The sequence below is a fragment of the Cyprinodon tularosa genome, unplaced genomic scaffold (assembly GCF_016077235.1).
Source record: "Cyprinodon tularosa strain WSP-4 unplaced genomic scaffold, ASM1607723v1 ctg435, whole genome shotgun sequence".
NCBI classification, from domain to species: Eukaryota; Metazoa; Chordata; class Actinopteri; order Cyprinodontiformes; family Cyprinodontidae; genus Cyprinodon; species Cyprinodon tularosa.
In genome coordinates, this window is record NW_024039158.1 from 253,842 (window position 1) to 269,510 (window position 15,669).

Below are 15,669 nucleotides of genomic sequence, written 5' to 3' on the forward strand. Positions count from 1 at the left end.
GTATTGTTTACATTGTTATGGTAATTACATTACATCACAGGCATTTTTATGGTGCGAATCCGTGAAAGTGGGGAGTACCAAGATGGCGGCAGGTGACGTTTTTTGGATGTATCAGCAATCCAGAGAATAAAAGGAGATCAGTGTTTTTCCCCTAAGTGTGCCAATAATAATATTGATTATGATACAAAATAGATGCAATATATATATATATATATATATATATATATATATATATATATATATATACCTATTTTTAGGTATATATGTACGTCTATAGGTACGTTTTTGCAGAATATATTTAAAATGAGTGATGTGTGTATTTTTTTTTTTTTTTTACCAGTTTTTAAGAGGTCTTACCTGCAGCAATGTATTGTATAATATAAAGATTTTCTGCTGCTAACTTTGATCATCTGATGGATTTCAGTAAAACATTTGTGTAAGAATTTATACACTCCCATAGAGATATTTATTATATAAACATATCCTTTGGTATTCACTGTTCTTTTTGAAGTAACCTAATTTTTTTTTAAATATATTGGACTGTTTGTATTTTTTTTCGAGATATTAAAATACAAACTATAAGAAGCTGGCAACACTACGGTAAAAATAAAAACACCTAAGATCATAGTTTTTAATAAACCTCTGTTGGTCTCCCTTCAGTGTTGAGTGTTTGGTCCTGGTAATTCCTCTCTAAGTAGAATCCCAGCTACCTTTGAGGTGACATGAAAAGACGTAAACCCTAATTGACTGCAGAAGATTTAAGAACAAACAAAGGAGATGCAATTATCTATAGTACCGCAGCCATATTCTAATATCTATCTATCTATCTATCTATCTATCTATCTATCTATCTATCTATCTATCTATCTATCTATCTATCTATCTATCTATCTATCTATCTATCTATCTATCTATCTATCTATCTATCTATCTATCTATCTATCTATCTATCTATCTATCTATCTATCTATCTATCTATCTATCTATCTATCTATCTATCTATCTATCTATATGCACAATTTGCAGTTGCACATCTCTGATATTGCTGCTATTTCCCCATATATATATATAGCAGTATATTGGTTATTTATTCTGCACAGTTTTTATACTGTTAAAATACTTCACAGTACAGTATTTTATTATTTATCTATTAACTCTTCACTATTATGTTATTCTTATACATTTTTCTAAGGTCCATATTTGTGTGTCCATTTTTTTTCTATAATCTTTTTGCTGCTGGAAACACCAGAATTTCCCCTTTGCTATGTTGATTAGTGTTTCAAGGTGACATAATATGGTTAGATATTTCACACATTGTTATTTTACTTGAAGCCAATGGCTTCTAAGGAAAAAGGAAAAAAGACCTGTTAGAATAAACCTACCTATTAGAATCATTAAGTTGTGACTCTTAAATACCTGAGAAAAAGCTAATTTTTCAGTTTATTCTAAGGGAACAAAAACATAAATTGGTTTTAATTATGTAATCTAAAGAGGTGTTTCCGGTAGCGTTTCTATTAAGGAACTTTTACTTTGTTTGACTTTTGTCAAATGCATTAACGCAATAATTATGTTACCTGTATTAATAATTATCATCATCATTATTATTATTTGTAGCAGTAGGCAAAGACATTCATATAAGTGGTAGGAGTAGTAGTAGCGTTTTATTTTGAAAGGCTACCTATGACGTTCGTCTACATCCGGAGAACGCGCGTACTTTACGTTCAGCCTCCACTGGGGAGATTTGGCGGGCAGTACTTCAGTGTAATTTGGATTTCTTGTTGTGCATGCTTTTAACTGGGAACCGAAGAATGTTAGAATAACGGTCTAGCAAACTTTTTCCAAGTAAGCAAACTTTTTCCAGCCCTAACGACGAAAAGACGTTACTTCTGAAGGTAAGCTTGGAACGGGGGAGGGACTGTTAGCCTGTTAGCCTGTTAGCAGTGATGGTGAGATCATCTGAACATGTCACCACCTACTGGTGGAGGGCATAACTACAGTTAGTAATAAAATCTGTGACTTTTTTTCCCCAATAGTTTTTCTTTTTTTACTGTTTCATTTCCTTTGAAATAGTTAATGATCGGTGTGTATATTAAAATGTTCTGTACGTTTTTTTTGTGTAAAATGTCTTAGAAGAGAACAATCATTTAAGATACATTTTTTTTTTTTGCCATTTTAGTGAAATAAGCTCAAGCAGACAGTGAAAGTGCTCGTGGAAATTGGGCAATGATGAGCAACGTGTTGGTCATTTTTATTCAAACATAAATTTTTCTATTGTTTTTGGTTTTAATCGGGTTGGAAATTATGTTTTCAAACAATCTTTTAGTTAAACCAACTAATTTAATTTGGTTGTGTTTTTACCCAGTCTATATTTTTACTATGGCAAATCAATACAAATTAGTCACATTAGCCAAAATACTTGTTATAATATATAAGTATATACGCAACTTTCAAAAGTCTAAACATCAACCTCAGGAATGGAAGTCAATGTCTTACAGATGATGCCATTAACTCCCCAGACAACAATAATTTTTATGACTTAAAGGAATAGTACACCCAAAACATGATTAGCCTTCATTTTCTACTCACCCCCATGCTGAACAACACCCTGGAGTACTTTTTTGATATCTCAAATGCATCTGGAGATCTGGGAGGCTTCTTGCTGTCTGCTGACATTCAAATAATGGAGGTCTACGGTGCCCGAGACAGAAAGGTCCATAAAAATCCACAAAAAACGTGTCAATATTCCTCCATACTGCTCGTCCAATGTATTCCAAGTGTCCTGAGTGGGTAGCATCCAGAATTTACTCGAAACGAAGTCATTTAGAATGTTTTTAGAGCATAAACAGTAGTGTATAGGATTTCCTGAAAGCGCGCACATGCGCGTTCACGAGCCTACGGAAGCCGGCAGACCAAACCAGCGCATTCAGCTCGGCAAAGAACTCATGCTCTTCCTCAACACTGAAGTCCTCAGACATTTTTCTTTCGTTGTTTCTTTCTTTGCACAGGTAAACAGCACATTTCTTCTTCTACGCTTGCATTATTGGCAGAGCAGACGCTGAATGCGCACTTTCATCTGGTTTGGTCTGCCGGCTTCCGTAGGCTCGTGAACGCGCATGTGCGCGCTTTCAGGAAATCCTATGCACTACTGTTTATGCTCTAAAAACATTCTAAATGACTTCGTTTCGAGTAAATTCTGGATGCTACCCCCTCAGGACACTTGGAATACATTGGACGAGCAGTGTGGAGGAATATTGACACGTTTTTTGTGGACTTTTATGGACCTTTCTGTCTCGGACACCATAGACCTCCATTATTTGAATGTCAGCAGACAGCAAGAAGCCTCCCAGATCTCCAGATGCATTTGAGATATCAAAAAAGTACTCCAGAGTGTTGTTCAGCATGGGGGTGAGTAGAAAATGAAGGCTAATCATGTTTTGGGTGTACTATTCCTTTAAGTTACAACTGTATCCAGCGGTTTGGTCAGATTTTGATCATTTAATTGTTTGATCTGACTGTAATAGTTTAAACCAGCTAGATTGGTTGGAAAAACAACCAATCTGCTCTTAGAATCTATCCAAACTCTATCCAACTGACAGCAAATCTTCTACAAACTCCCACATATGCTCCCTGTCAAACTTCTTGTGCTTTTTGAACCACTTCCCGAAGCGGTCACGTGGTATCACGGTAAAGAGTCTTTGGGCTTCATCAATTTTGGCCCCTCCCCTAAATTAATCAAGCCTTTACACGCGCTTTGTGTAATATGGAAAGCCATTTGGTTCAATTACTCATTATTTCTAACACACAAGACAAACCGTCAATAATAATATTTTGCGCGTTGTTAATGTATTGTCTTCGCCTTTCCATCTGTCACACATAGACTATACTCAAATTGACATGAAATCAAGGAGTAGTTGATGTGTATTTGACATGTTAACGTGTACTTGACACGTCGTCGACTTGTTCATAGCTAGGGCTGGGCGATATAGAAAAAAAGCTTATCGATAAAAAAAAAATGCATATTGATCGATATCGATAATTATTGAAAAGATTTGAAACCATATTTTATGTGCAGCTCTGCCTGGACATTTTATGATATTGCTAAATGATTTAATTTTAATAAAGAACACAAACACAGACTTCCAATTAAATATTTATTTAACCAACTTTTTTAACCATAACAGAATTGTTTTAAAGAAAAATAACTTAAGAGACCTGAGTTATGTTATTAAATACTGACAAAGAATAAACTAAAGTGACCAAAATAAATATAACAAATACATAAATAGAATACCCTATTTGGGTGGGAATAGTACACCACCAGCTTGTGGTAATTAAAAGATTGTAGGACTAGGCTACCATGTAAACAAACTCCACTCAACAAGAACAAAAACCCAAATCAACTCACCCTTTAGCCTAGCATTTCTATGGGGTATTTTTTCTCACCCCTATTCTTCTAGAGGTGCTGCTGGAACCTCGTTATGGTTCAGCTTAGAATTGAGTTATTACTTTGAAGTTTCTGGCCCCTCCAGCATTTTTCTCTCAACTGTTACAACTACGTGGGAAACTGCCCAGAACTGAATATATATATAAATATAATTTTTTATTTCCGAAATTCCCGAAGATTCCTCGGAGGAGAGCCGCACCGGGGCCTACACAGCTTGTACTCGTGCGGGTGTGAGCGGCTGAGATGATAAAAAAAAAAAGTTGGTTGTGTTATCAGACTTGGTTTTCACTGGTTCCCTACACATTTTCCAGATGACTGTGGTTTGTTTTTGGTCCGACTTGCCATGACCGAAATACTGCCAAACTGGCGAACTACAAAAACCCTTCTTTGGAACAGTTTCCTCCGCCTCTCCTTGCTGCGACATCTTCATGTGCTCTGTGTTGTGGTTTGAGAGGGTGGCGCTTTGTGACGGCGTGCCTGGGTCCTCGATTGCGATTGGTTGGGAGGAAATAGTGACTAGCATAAACCTACATGCTAGGCTACAATGAGAAGGAAGGAAAACTGCGTTTCTTTATCGAACTTTTATCGACCCTCTTTTTTTCTATTGCGCCACACGTCTATCGATCGATATATATCGTTATTGAATTATCGCCCAGCCCTAACGTAGGCTATGCAAGGGTTGACGTTAAGGATTTTTATCACTTGCCCTTTGGGCAAGTGACTTTCACATTTCATTTGCCCAGAAACAATTTTTACCTGCCTAGTATAATGTTTGATAAATATAGTTCCTAATATTCATTTTTGTATATATATTAATGAAACACGTTTGCTTTTTAAATGTTTTTTGGATGTTTAGTGAATGGATGAGGATGGGTGGTGGGTAAAGAGGATCTCTGCTGCTAAGTGGGTGGTGGGTGAAATGGGTGGAGGGTAAAATAGGTGTGGGTGTGTTACTGTACTTACATTTTTTTTTTGCCTTGCTGTTGTTTTTTTTGCCTGCCAAGTGGAAAAAAAATGTCTGATTCGTGCCAATTCCCGGACAAAAATCACGCCATCTGGCGGAAAATCACACGGCTTTTTCAAATCACGCGACTTTTTCACACGAGAATGTGTAGAAAACAACAAATTTGGCACCAACAACGCTTTTGGGTCGTTTTCTTCGAATGTAGGTGAGTTTTGAGTGATTATGCGAATAAAATGATACAGAAACACAGGTACAATAGCGCTTTCTAGCTTGTTTGTCGTTTTGGTAACTACATATAGATTAGAGTCGTAGAATAGAATAGAGTCGTAACTTTATGAGAATAGAGTCCTAACTTTATAAGAACAGAGTCGTAACATTATAAGAATAGAGTCGTAAAATTACGAGAATAAAGTCACAACGGGAATATTCATAAAATTATGAGAATAAAAACGTAACATTACGAGAAAAAAGTCATAACATTACAAGAACAAAGTCACATAATAAAGTTGTAACATTACGAGAATAAAGTCGTAACTTTACGAGAATAAAGTCGTAACTTTACGAGAATAAAGTCGTAACTTTACGATAATAAAGTTGTAACTTTACGATAATAAAATTTTAATATTACGAGAAAAAAGTCACAACGAGAATAGTCATACATTTCCGAGAATAAAGTCATAATATTGAGAAATTGAAGTCCTAAAATTATGAGAAACAAGTTGTATTCTCTTTACTTAACTCTACAAGAAACACTTTCTTCACTAAAATAAGGAATGTTGTTATGTGAAATTATACTCTGGTTTTGACAATAAGGAAATCTTTTAGCCCCAGCATCAAATTTGGCAGTAGCTCAAAGTGGACTCAGGTTGCTGATCGGTGGTTCTGCTCGGAGCTCGAAGCTTTCTTTCTGAATGATGACTTCATTCTCGTAATATTACAACTTTATTCTCTTAATTTTATGACTTTATTACTGTAATATTACAACTTTAGTCTTGTAATATTACAACTTTTTTCTCATAATTTGATGACTTTATTCTTAAAATAAAAACCCCTCTAACCTGGCCCAAATGGTCCGTCAAAGGATAGTAGCATATTGACAGACGAAATTTTTTTGTATCTATTTTAAATGCCAAATGTTTATACATTTTTTTTTTTTTACAATTTTGATTGTAATTCTCGAAATAGAGGGGGAAAAAATCTTAAGGCTGGCTCTAATATTCCATCCTAAAGTACTGCTCTTAGTGGGTCTCTATCAGTTAAAGGCATATTTCACAGACTCTATACTCCAGTTAACGATTAATTGATTACTGATCGATTATTTCAATCGACGATAATTTCGATAATCGATTAACCACCATTAATCTGAGTAATTGTTTCAGCGGTAGTGTTGTTAGACCTTGTTAAACGTTTTTAATAGAAAGAAAAATTTTGGAGTCCTTCCCATGTATGCTAACAAAAAGCTATGGGTGTAGCATAGCAACGGAAGGGTTCCCTCTGGGGGTGAATCACCTTGGACAGTATCATTTTTAGAACAACAGGAAGCAGAACCACATTTAATGCCAAATTAAAAAAATCTGAGTCGCAACCAAATGTCCAGTTGTTCTAGCGAATATTCTACAGGTTCTTAAAGTTTTACCGAGTGGCGACCAACCGTTTCTTACCAAATGTAGGCGTCTAGGCGTTAAGGCTATCTTGTAGAACCAGAAACAGTTTCTTTATGAAGATAGAACAATGTTATTACACAGCTTTTAACCAATAAACTCCTGTGTGTGCTTTTGTTTTGCAGGGGAACCACCCCTTGACTGGCAAATTGCTGATTTTGTGCCTTCTGTGTTTGTGTGCCAAAAACAAAGGAAGAACTATAAACCAAAGTGCAGGCTGGAGCTACAGGGCAATGAAGGAAGGGAACATCAGGATGATGATGTTACCATGGAGGCTGTTGCTAAGACTGACACAGCAAAGAGTGACCATCTAATAGAGCGTAAGGCTTTCTTTTTTGTTAAAATTTGTATTTTTTTCAACACATTTTAATTATGTGCTCTAACTTTCTGTTAAAGCATATAAATAAGACCATGATCAGTCCTAAACAGGCTAAAAGCCACCATAAACCTCTTTAAGACTCAGCGCTTCTTCCTTTCTCAACATTATGGACTCAATTCTGCATTTTTTATTTAAAAAATCGTGTGTATGTGTATATGTTAGGGATGGGACGATTTATGAAAACCGTCAGAACCGTTCGGTTCGACTGTCTCGGTTCGGTTCGCGTGTGTTTCGTTCGGTTCATGCGCTGCTCCTTTTTCTCATAGATGAAGCGATTACACTCCAGAGCAGAAGGTCGCGGTACTGCGACCAAAGCCAACCGCCAGTAGTAAACAAGAAGAAGAAGAAGCGAAGCAGCTTAGCCGGGTGTAGCAGGGAAAAAAATCAGTTGTTGTGGAGAATTGTGTCGGACTGGCGAGTGGGAAAGAACTGGAGTTAGAAGACGCGCCAGCAGCACTTTATAGGTCTGCTGTATGGGAGTGCTTTGCATTTAGAGTGACCTACGATGACGGCGGAAAGAAAGTTGTGGATAAAAGTGCAACAGTGTGCAAGCATTGTGCAACACGTTTTGTTTATGCTAACAGCAACATGTCATGCTAACCCCGAAATCCCTCATACTCCGTCAGCAACCCCTGCTGCGCTCCAGACCGGCTGCTCAAAGCAAAACCTATAGCCCCCGCTGTGGCTTCGTCTGCTCCCCTCTGAGTCCCTTGGAGATGGTAGAGAGCATGTAACCTCACAACAGCCAGCGGAGCGAGACATGCATCTGGCTGTTGTCAGGTTAGCGAGCAGATGATTAAATTCAAAGCAGCAAAACATACGGAAATGATCCAGGGTTTCCGCGGATCATTTAAAATAATTACAATCCATTATTTTGGGGGGGGATTTTTTCATTAATTTCATTATCTATCTATCTATCTATCTATCTATCTATCTATCTATCTATCTATCTATCTATCTATCTATCTATCTATCTATCTATCTATCTATCTATCTATCTATCTATCTATCTATCTATCTATCTATCTATCTATCTATCTATCTATCTATCTATCTATCTATCTATCTATCTATCTATCTATCTATCTATCTATCTATCTATCTATCTATCTATCTATCTATCTATCTATCTATCTATCTATCTATCTATCTATCTATCTATCTATCTATCTATCTATCTATCTATCTATCTATCTATCTATCTATCTATCTATCTATCTATCTATCTATCTATCTATCTATCTATCTATCTATCTATCTATCTATCTATCTATCTATCTATCTATCTATCTATCTATCTATCTATCTATCTATCTATCTATCTATCTATCTATCTATCTATCTATCTATCTATCTATCTATCTATCTATCTATCTATCTATCTATCTATCTATCTATCTATCTATCTATCTATCTATCTATCTATCTATCTATCTATCTATCTATCTATCTATCTATCTATCTATCTATCTATCTATCTATCTATCTATCTATCTATCTATCTATCTATCTATCTATCTATCTATCTATCTATCTATCTATCTATCTATCTATCTATCTATCTATCTATCTATCTATCTATCTATCTATCTATCTATCTATCTATCTATCTATCTATCTATCTATCTATCTATCTATCTATCTATCTATCTATCTATCTATCTATCTATCTATCTATCTATCTATCTATCTATCTATCTATCTATCTATCTATCTATCTATCTATCTATCTATCTATCTATCTATCTATCTATCTATCTATCTATCTATCTATCTATCTATCTATCTATCTATCTATCTATCTATCTATCTATCTATCTATCTATCTATCTATCTATCTATCTATCTATCTATCTATCTATCTATCTATCTATCTATCTATCTATCTATCTATCTATCTATCTATCTATCTATCTATCTATCTATCTATCTATCTATCTATCTATCTATCTATCTATCTATCTATCTATCTATCTATCTATCTATCTATCTATCTATCTATCTATCTATCTATCTATCTATCTATCTATCTATCTATCTATCTATCTATCTATCTATCTATCTATCTATCTATCTATCTATCTATCTATCTATCTATCTATCTATCTATCTATCTATCTATCTATCTATCTATCTATCTATCTATCTATCTATCTATCTATCTATCTATCTATCTATCTATCTATCTATCTATCTATCTATCTATCTATCTATCTATCTATCTATCTATCTATCTATCTATCTATCTATCTATCTATCTATCTATCTATCTATCTATCTATCTATCTATCTATCTATCTATCTATCTATCTATCTATCTATCTATCTATCTATCTATCTATCTATCTATCTATCTATCTATCTATCTATCTATCTATCTATCTATCTATCTATCTATCTATCTATCTATCTATCTATCTATCTATCTATCTATCTATCTATCTATCTATCTATCTATCTATCTATCTATCTATCTATCTATCTATCTAAACAAGACTGGCTACGGGTACCAAGTCAGGAACAGGGCCACCATCAGCCATCTCTTCTACATGGATGACATCAAGCTGTATGCTAAGAATGAGCGAGACATCAACTCATTGATCCACACACCCCGGATCTTCAGCACAGACATCAGGATGTAATTCTGATGGTAACAAAGAGAGGGAAGGTAGTGCACAAAGAGGGGGTCTCACTCCCAGAAGGAACAATAGCAGATATTGAAGACAGATACAAGTACCTTGGAATCCCACAAACTAATGGCAACCTTGAAAAGGTGACAAGGAAAGCGAGAACTGCTAAATCCCTCCAACAAGTAAGGCAGGTCCTAAGGAGCCAGCTCAATGGAAAGATTGTCTCGGGTAGCTGTGGAACGGTTCACAAAATCCAAGGTTCGGTTCGGTTCGATATATGTTGATTGTTAGGAAAATCTATTATGTCTTCTATAGTACAACACGTGTTGCACAATGCTTGCACACTGTTGCACTTTTGTCCACAGCTTTCTTTCCTCCGTCATCGTAGGTCACTCTAAATGCAAAGCGCTCCCATACAGCAGACCTATAAAGTGCTGCTGGCGTGTCTTCCAACTCCAGTTCTTTCCCACTCGCCATACCCACACAGTTCTCCACAACAACTGATTTTTTTCTGCTACACCCGGCTACGCTGCTTTGCTGCTTCTTCTTGTTTACTACTGGTGGTTGGCTTTGGTCGCAGTACCGCCACCTTCTGCTCTGGAGTGTAATCGCTTCCTCTATGAGAAAAAGGAGCAGCGCATGAACCGAACGCAACACACGCGAACCGAACCGAGACAGTCGAACCGAACGGTTCGGACGGTTTTCATAAACCGTTCCATCCCTAGTCTCGGGCAATAAATAGTTATGCTCCAACAGTAATCAGATGCCCTGCAGGAATAATAAGCTGGTCAAAAGGCTGAGGTACAGGCCAGAGACGTTAAGAACGAAGGCTCCTAACCATGCAAGGAGGGTACCACCCCAAATCCAGTACCCCGAGACTGTACGCCAGCCGTAAGGAAGGAGGCAGAAGACTAATGAGTGTAAGAGCCACTATCCAGGATGAAACATCCAAGATACATAAGTACATCAATGAGAAGGCTTCGAGAGATGACACCCTCAGTAAATGTCTCAGACAATGGGAAACAGAAGATGAGGTGCTAGAGACTCCGTCATTGGAGTCTGTTTCTCATAGCAAGAGACTTGTTGACATTAGAGACACCCTTTCATCTCAGCTACGGATGTTAAGTTTCCCACAACTTAATGTCCAAAAACCTGAACTGTCCCTTTATAGCCACAAATCAGTATATACTGGGGAAGTTGGAGAATAGGAAGTTTTTTTTAAACTATCCTTAAAAAAAAAAAACGAAGTACAGCTTATTTCCTTCTGTAGTCACCTTTTTGGTAACAGTGTGTGCTGTAATACTGAATCCAGCTGCCAGTTCACAGTGGTGAACAAACATAATAAAAAAAATATTCTATATGTCACCAATCTCTGTTTTAAGTTAGCTAGACCTTTGAGCTCAGTTTGCCAGACTTGTTGGGTTTTTAAATTCAGGGTCTCATACTTTGCTCATTTTTGTTTAATTTCCTTCAACCACCCCCAGCATGCAGGTTTGTGATGAGAACCCGCTCTGACAACTCTTTGGTCCGCCTGACTCAAGCGTTTGCTCAGATGCTGAATCGCTCTTCAGATGGCGTCCTGGACCTCAACCTGGCCTCGTCGGTGCTCGGCGTGCACAAGAGACGACTGTACGACATCATCAACGTCTTGGAAGGGATCAATCTAATTGAGAGGATCTACAAAAACCACTACAAGTGGCTGTAAGCACTGAGTGAAACGCTCCTCTGGAATAAAGATCCAAAAGAAAGTCCATGTCTGTCAGTAAATTCCTTTGATGGAATAGACTAGTAGTAGACTAGTAGTAGTAGGAATCGAGCAGCAGATCTCCAGAGGAAGTTGTAGCTTCAACTAGTTCATGTTAGCCCACACGTTTATAGACGTTTCATGCCGGAAAGAATGGGTCAAAAACAGTTGCTAAATGTCTCAGCTCACTGATAACTTCATCGTAGGTAGCCATGTTTGTTGTGACTGTGGCTGCTAACCAGACATGGGCAATGTGGAGTCAACAAGTCATCTCCATGTCATGTATTTGTTCTACCCAGCCACTGAAGCAGGTGAGTCCAATCTTCACCGTGAATTAACCTGTGCAGATTGGATTCACCTGGTTAATTGGCTGGGTAGATTAAATACATGACATGGAGATGACTTGTTGACTCCACATTGCCCATGTCTGCTGCTAACCAACTAATGGGGCAAAGTTGAGCCCTTAAGACAAAGCCCTTCCTCATATGTATAATGAGGCAGAAAGGCAGACAGAAATGTAAAAATGACAGGCAGAAATAAATAGGGTAAAGAATAAACCACACAAAAATATTATAACATGCACATAAATAAATGCTTAAAGAAATAAGTAATAAATAAATAAAGTGACAGTAACTTAATAAATAAATAAGGTAATTATAATCCATCACACTCACCTTCTAGCTCACCCTATGGTGGGGTTGAGGTCTGGAGGAGAACTGACGATGTTTCCTCCTGTGAACCTCCTTTTATTTTTATACCAAAACGCTGCCACTACAACATTATCCAGTAGCTGGAAGTTAGAAAGACGTTCAGTCATGGTGTATAAAAGAATGAGGAACTCTCTTCATCGACCAAAACATTCAATTTATTCACTCGTGTAAAGTTGTGCACCACTCTGGAGAATTTGGAAATTAAACGGTTTGAAGAGAAGTTTTGCTGCCACTTTAAGCTTAGAATCGGAAGTGTGATCCTTCTGGTTAACTCTGTATGTCTCCACAGAGGTGCGCCCATGGATGAAGGAGTCATTATAGGTTTGAGGGCTCTCGTCGATGCGGAGGAGGCGCTGGATCAGCTGATCCAAAGCAGCACCAAAGCCATCAAAGAGCTCAATGAGGACAATGACCACCAGAAATATCCTTGCGGCCTGTGCTGTAGGCCAGAAATGGAGGTTTTTCTTTTCAAATCCATATCTGCTTTATGATCTTCTGCTGCTGCATGTCGTTCCATTTCAAAGATTTATTTTCCTTAAGTTCATGGACCACATTTGCGTATTTGACCTACAAGGATATCAGCAGTATTCCGAGTCTGGAAGGGCAGACAGTGATTGTGATCAAAGCTTCCTCTTCGACTGAAATACAGGTGCCACATCCAGATGAGGTAAATCCATCAGGATGATGAAATGTCGTCTCTCTGCTGGCATCTGGGAAACTGTCATGATAAGTTCGCCTTCTTCTCTGATGCTCAGGGCTTCCAGATCTACATCAGTAGCACCAATGAGCCCATCGACGTTTTCTTCTGCTCCGATAACCCGGTTCCAAAGGAATTCACCTACCCACACTAATGGAGACTTCCAGCTAACCACCTGCAGGAAAGACTTCTTTACTCCTTGGCCTCCATCCTCCTCTCCTCAGACGTCCTCTAAAAGTCCGCAGGTTCAGATCCGTTGTACAGATCAGTGTTGAAACATAGGAATTGATGGTTAATAGGAAAAGTTTTGAGATGTTTGCATTTAGCTCCACTGAGATAATTAGAACCATGTTTTGTTTACAGGATGAACTATGTGGGCTATGTTCAGGTTCAAATGTAAATTGTTATTTAGAAGTTCATATACTGCACCTGATCAGGAAGCACGTTCTAGCGGATTTATTTTATAGCTGTGCAGGGCTGAGAAAGCTTTATTTACCCCTTTAAAAATGCTTCTATGTTCAGCTTAAAAGTTCCAGATTGTGAAACAAAATGAAAAATAACTTGATTAATAAAAAAAGCGAATAATTATATCCAATAAGGGGGGAAATATCCAAACCAGGTTAAACTTGTTAAGGGATCATGTTCTCTTAGCCGCCATGCATATACACTATATTGCCAAAAGTATTTGCTCACCCATCCAAATTATTGGAATCAGGTGTTCCAATCACTTCCATGGCCACAGGTGTATAAATTCAAGCACCTAGGCATGCAGACTGTTTTTACAAACATTTGTGAAAGAATGGGTCGCTCTCAGGAGCTCAGTGAATTCCAGCGTGGAACTGTGATAGGATGCCACCTGTGCAACAAATCCAGTCGTGAAATTTCCTCGCTCCTAAATATTCCACAGTCAACTGTCAGCTGTATTATAAGAAAATGGAAGTGTTTGGGAACGACAGCAACTCAGCCACGAAGTGGTAGGCCACGTAAACTGACGGAGCGGGGTCAGCGGATGCTGAAGCGCATAGTGCGAAGAGGTCGCCAACTTTCTGCAGAGTCAATCACTACAGACCTCCAAACTTCATGTGGCCTTCAGATTAGCTCAAGAACAGTGCGCAGAGAGCTTCATGGAATGGGTTTCCATGGTCGAGCAGCTGCATCCAAGCCATACATCACCAAGTGCAATGCAAAGCGTCGGATGCGGTGGTGTAAAGCACGCCGCCACTGGACTCTAGAGCAGTGGAGACGCGTTCTCTGGAGTGACGAATCGCGCTTCTCCATCTGGCAATCTGATGGACGGGTCTGGGTTTGGCGGTTGCCAGGAGAACGGTACTTGTCTGACTGCATTGTGCCAAGTGTAAAGTTTGGTGGAGGGGGGATTATGGTGTGAGGTTGTTTTTCAGGAGCTGGGCTTGGCCCCTTAGTTCCAGTGAAAGGAACTCTGAATGCTTCAGCATACCAAGACATTTTGGACAATTCCATGCTCCCAACTTTGTGGGAACAGTTTGGAGCTGGCCCCTTCCTCTTCCAACATGACTGTGCACCAGTGCACAAAGCAAGGTCCATAAAGACATGGATGACAGAGTCTGGTGTGGATGAACTTGACTGGCCTGCACAGAGTCCTGACCTCAACCCGATAGAACACCTTTGGGATGAATTAGAGCGGAGACTGAGAGCCAGGCCTTCTCGTCCAACATCAGTGTGCGACCTCACAAATGCGCTTCTGGAAGAATGGTCAAAAATTCCCATAAACACACTCCTAAACCTTGTGGACAGCCTTCCCAGAAGAGTTGAAGCTGTTCTAGCTGCAAAGGGTGGACCGACGTCATATTGAACCCTATGGATTAGGAACGGGATGTCACTTAAGCTCATATGTGAGTCAAGGCAGGTGAGCAAATACTTTTGGCAATATAGTGTATGTTTAAGAGTAGTGTTGCGCCGATACCGATACCAACAAATAGGGAACCGATACCGTTTTGAGAACCAAACGTTTATTTAACTATCGTCACCCATTACAGGGAGGCAATAAAAAGTTCTACTGGATTCTCTTTGTATTAGTCTTTTTCCTGTTTCACAAAGGTAGGCAGCAGCTTGACAAAGCCATGATGGCAATTATTTTACATCCAAGTAGTATGCAGTTCTTCATATACCCCATTTACACTACCCTTGAAAAACCGATCCATGCTGAGACCGGAGTTCAGTTAACCAGAACGAGCTTGGTTCTGACGACCGTCAGAATTCATGAGTGTTTTGAAACACAGTTGAACCATTTTCATTATTGTAAAAACAGATCGAATCAAAATTAATCAATTTAGAACTGTATGAATCAAAATCGAATCGATTCAGGACTTTGGCGAAAATACCCAGCCCTAGTCTAAAGTCCCACTACCGTGATGCCACGTAACCGCTTCGGGAAGTGGTTCAGAAAGCGTAAGAACTTCGA

General features: G+C 38.3%; 1 protein-coding gene across 2 annotated transcripts; it reads left to right on the forward strand.

The window, feature by feature from the left end:
• Positions 1 to 1,702: 1,702 nt before the first annotated feature.
• e2f3 (E2F transcription factor 3) lies at positions 1,703 to 13,476 on the forward strand. Of its 2 annotated transcripts, none has more exons than XM_038299814.1 (6): positions 1,703 to 1,892; positions 7,195 to 7,389; positions 11,563 to 11,779; positions 12,822 to 12,953; positions 13,085 to 13,199; positions 13,288 to 13,476. In XM_038299814.1, exons 2-6 carry the CDS (start codon positions 7,338 to 7,340, stop codon positions 13,381 to 13,383), a joined length of 612 nt encoding a protein of 203 aa, XP_038155742.1. In that variant the 5' UTR covers positions 1,703 to 1,892; positions 7,195 to 7,337; the 3' UTR covers positions 13,384 to 13,476. The 2 variants fall into 2 exon arrangements, with proteins under 2 accessions (XP_038155742.1, XP_038155743.1); XM_038299815.1 differs by having other exon boundaries at positions 7,262 to 7,389.
• Positions 13,477 to 15,669: the final 2,193 nt, after the last annotated feature.

What these genes read in the sequence shown, in the direction of transcription:
- e2f3 (XM_038299814.1), top strand. Translation starts at nt 7,338, where the DNA reads ATGGAGGCTGTTGCTAAGACTGACACAGCAAAGAGTGACCATCTAATA. An exon ending in AAAAACCACTACAAGTGGCT is followed by an intron (nt 11,780 to 12,821) that starts GTAAGCACTGAG and finishes ATGTCTCCACAG; the next exon opens with AGGTGCGCCCATGGATGAAG. An exon ending in AGGTGCCACATCCAGATGAG is followed by an intron (nt 13,200 to 13,287) that starts GTAAATCCATCA and finishes TCTGATGCTCAG; the next exon opens with GGCTTCCAGATCTACATCAG.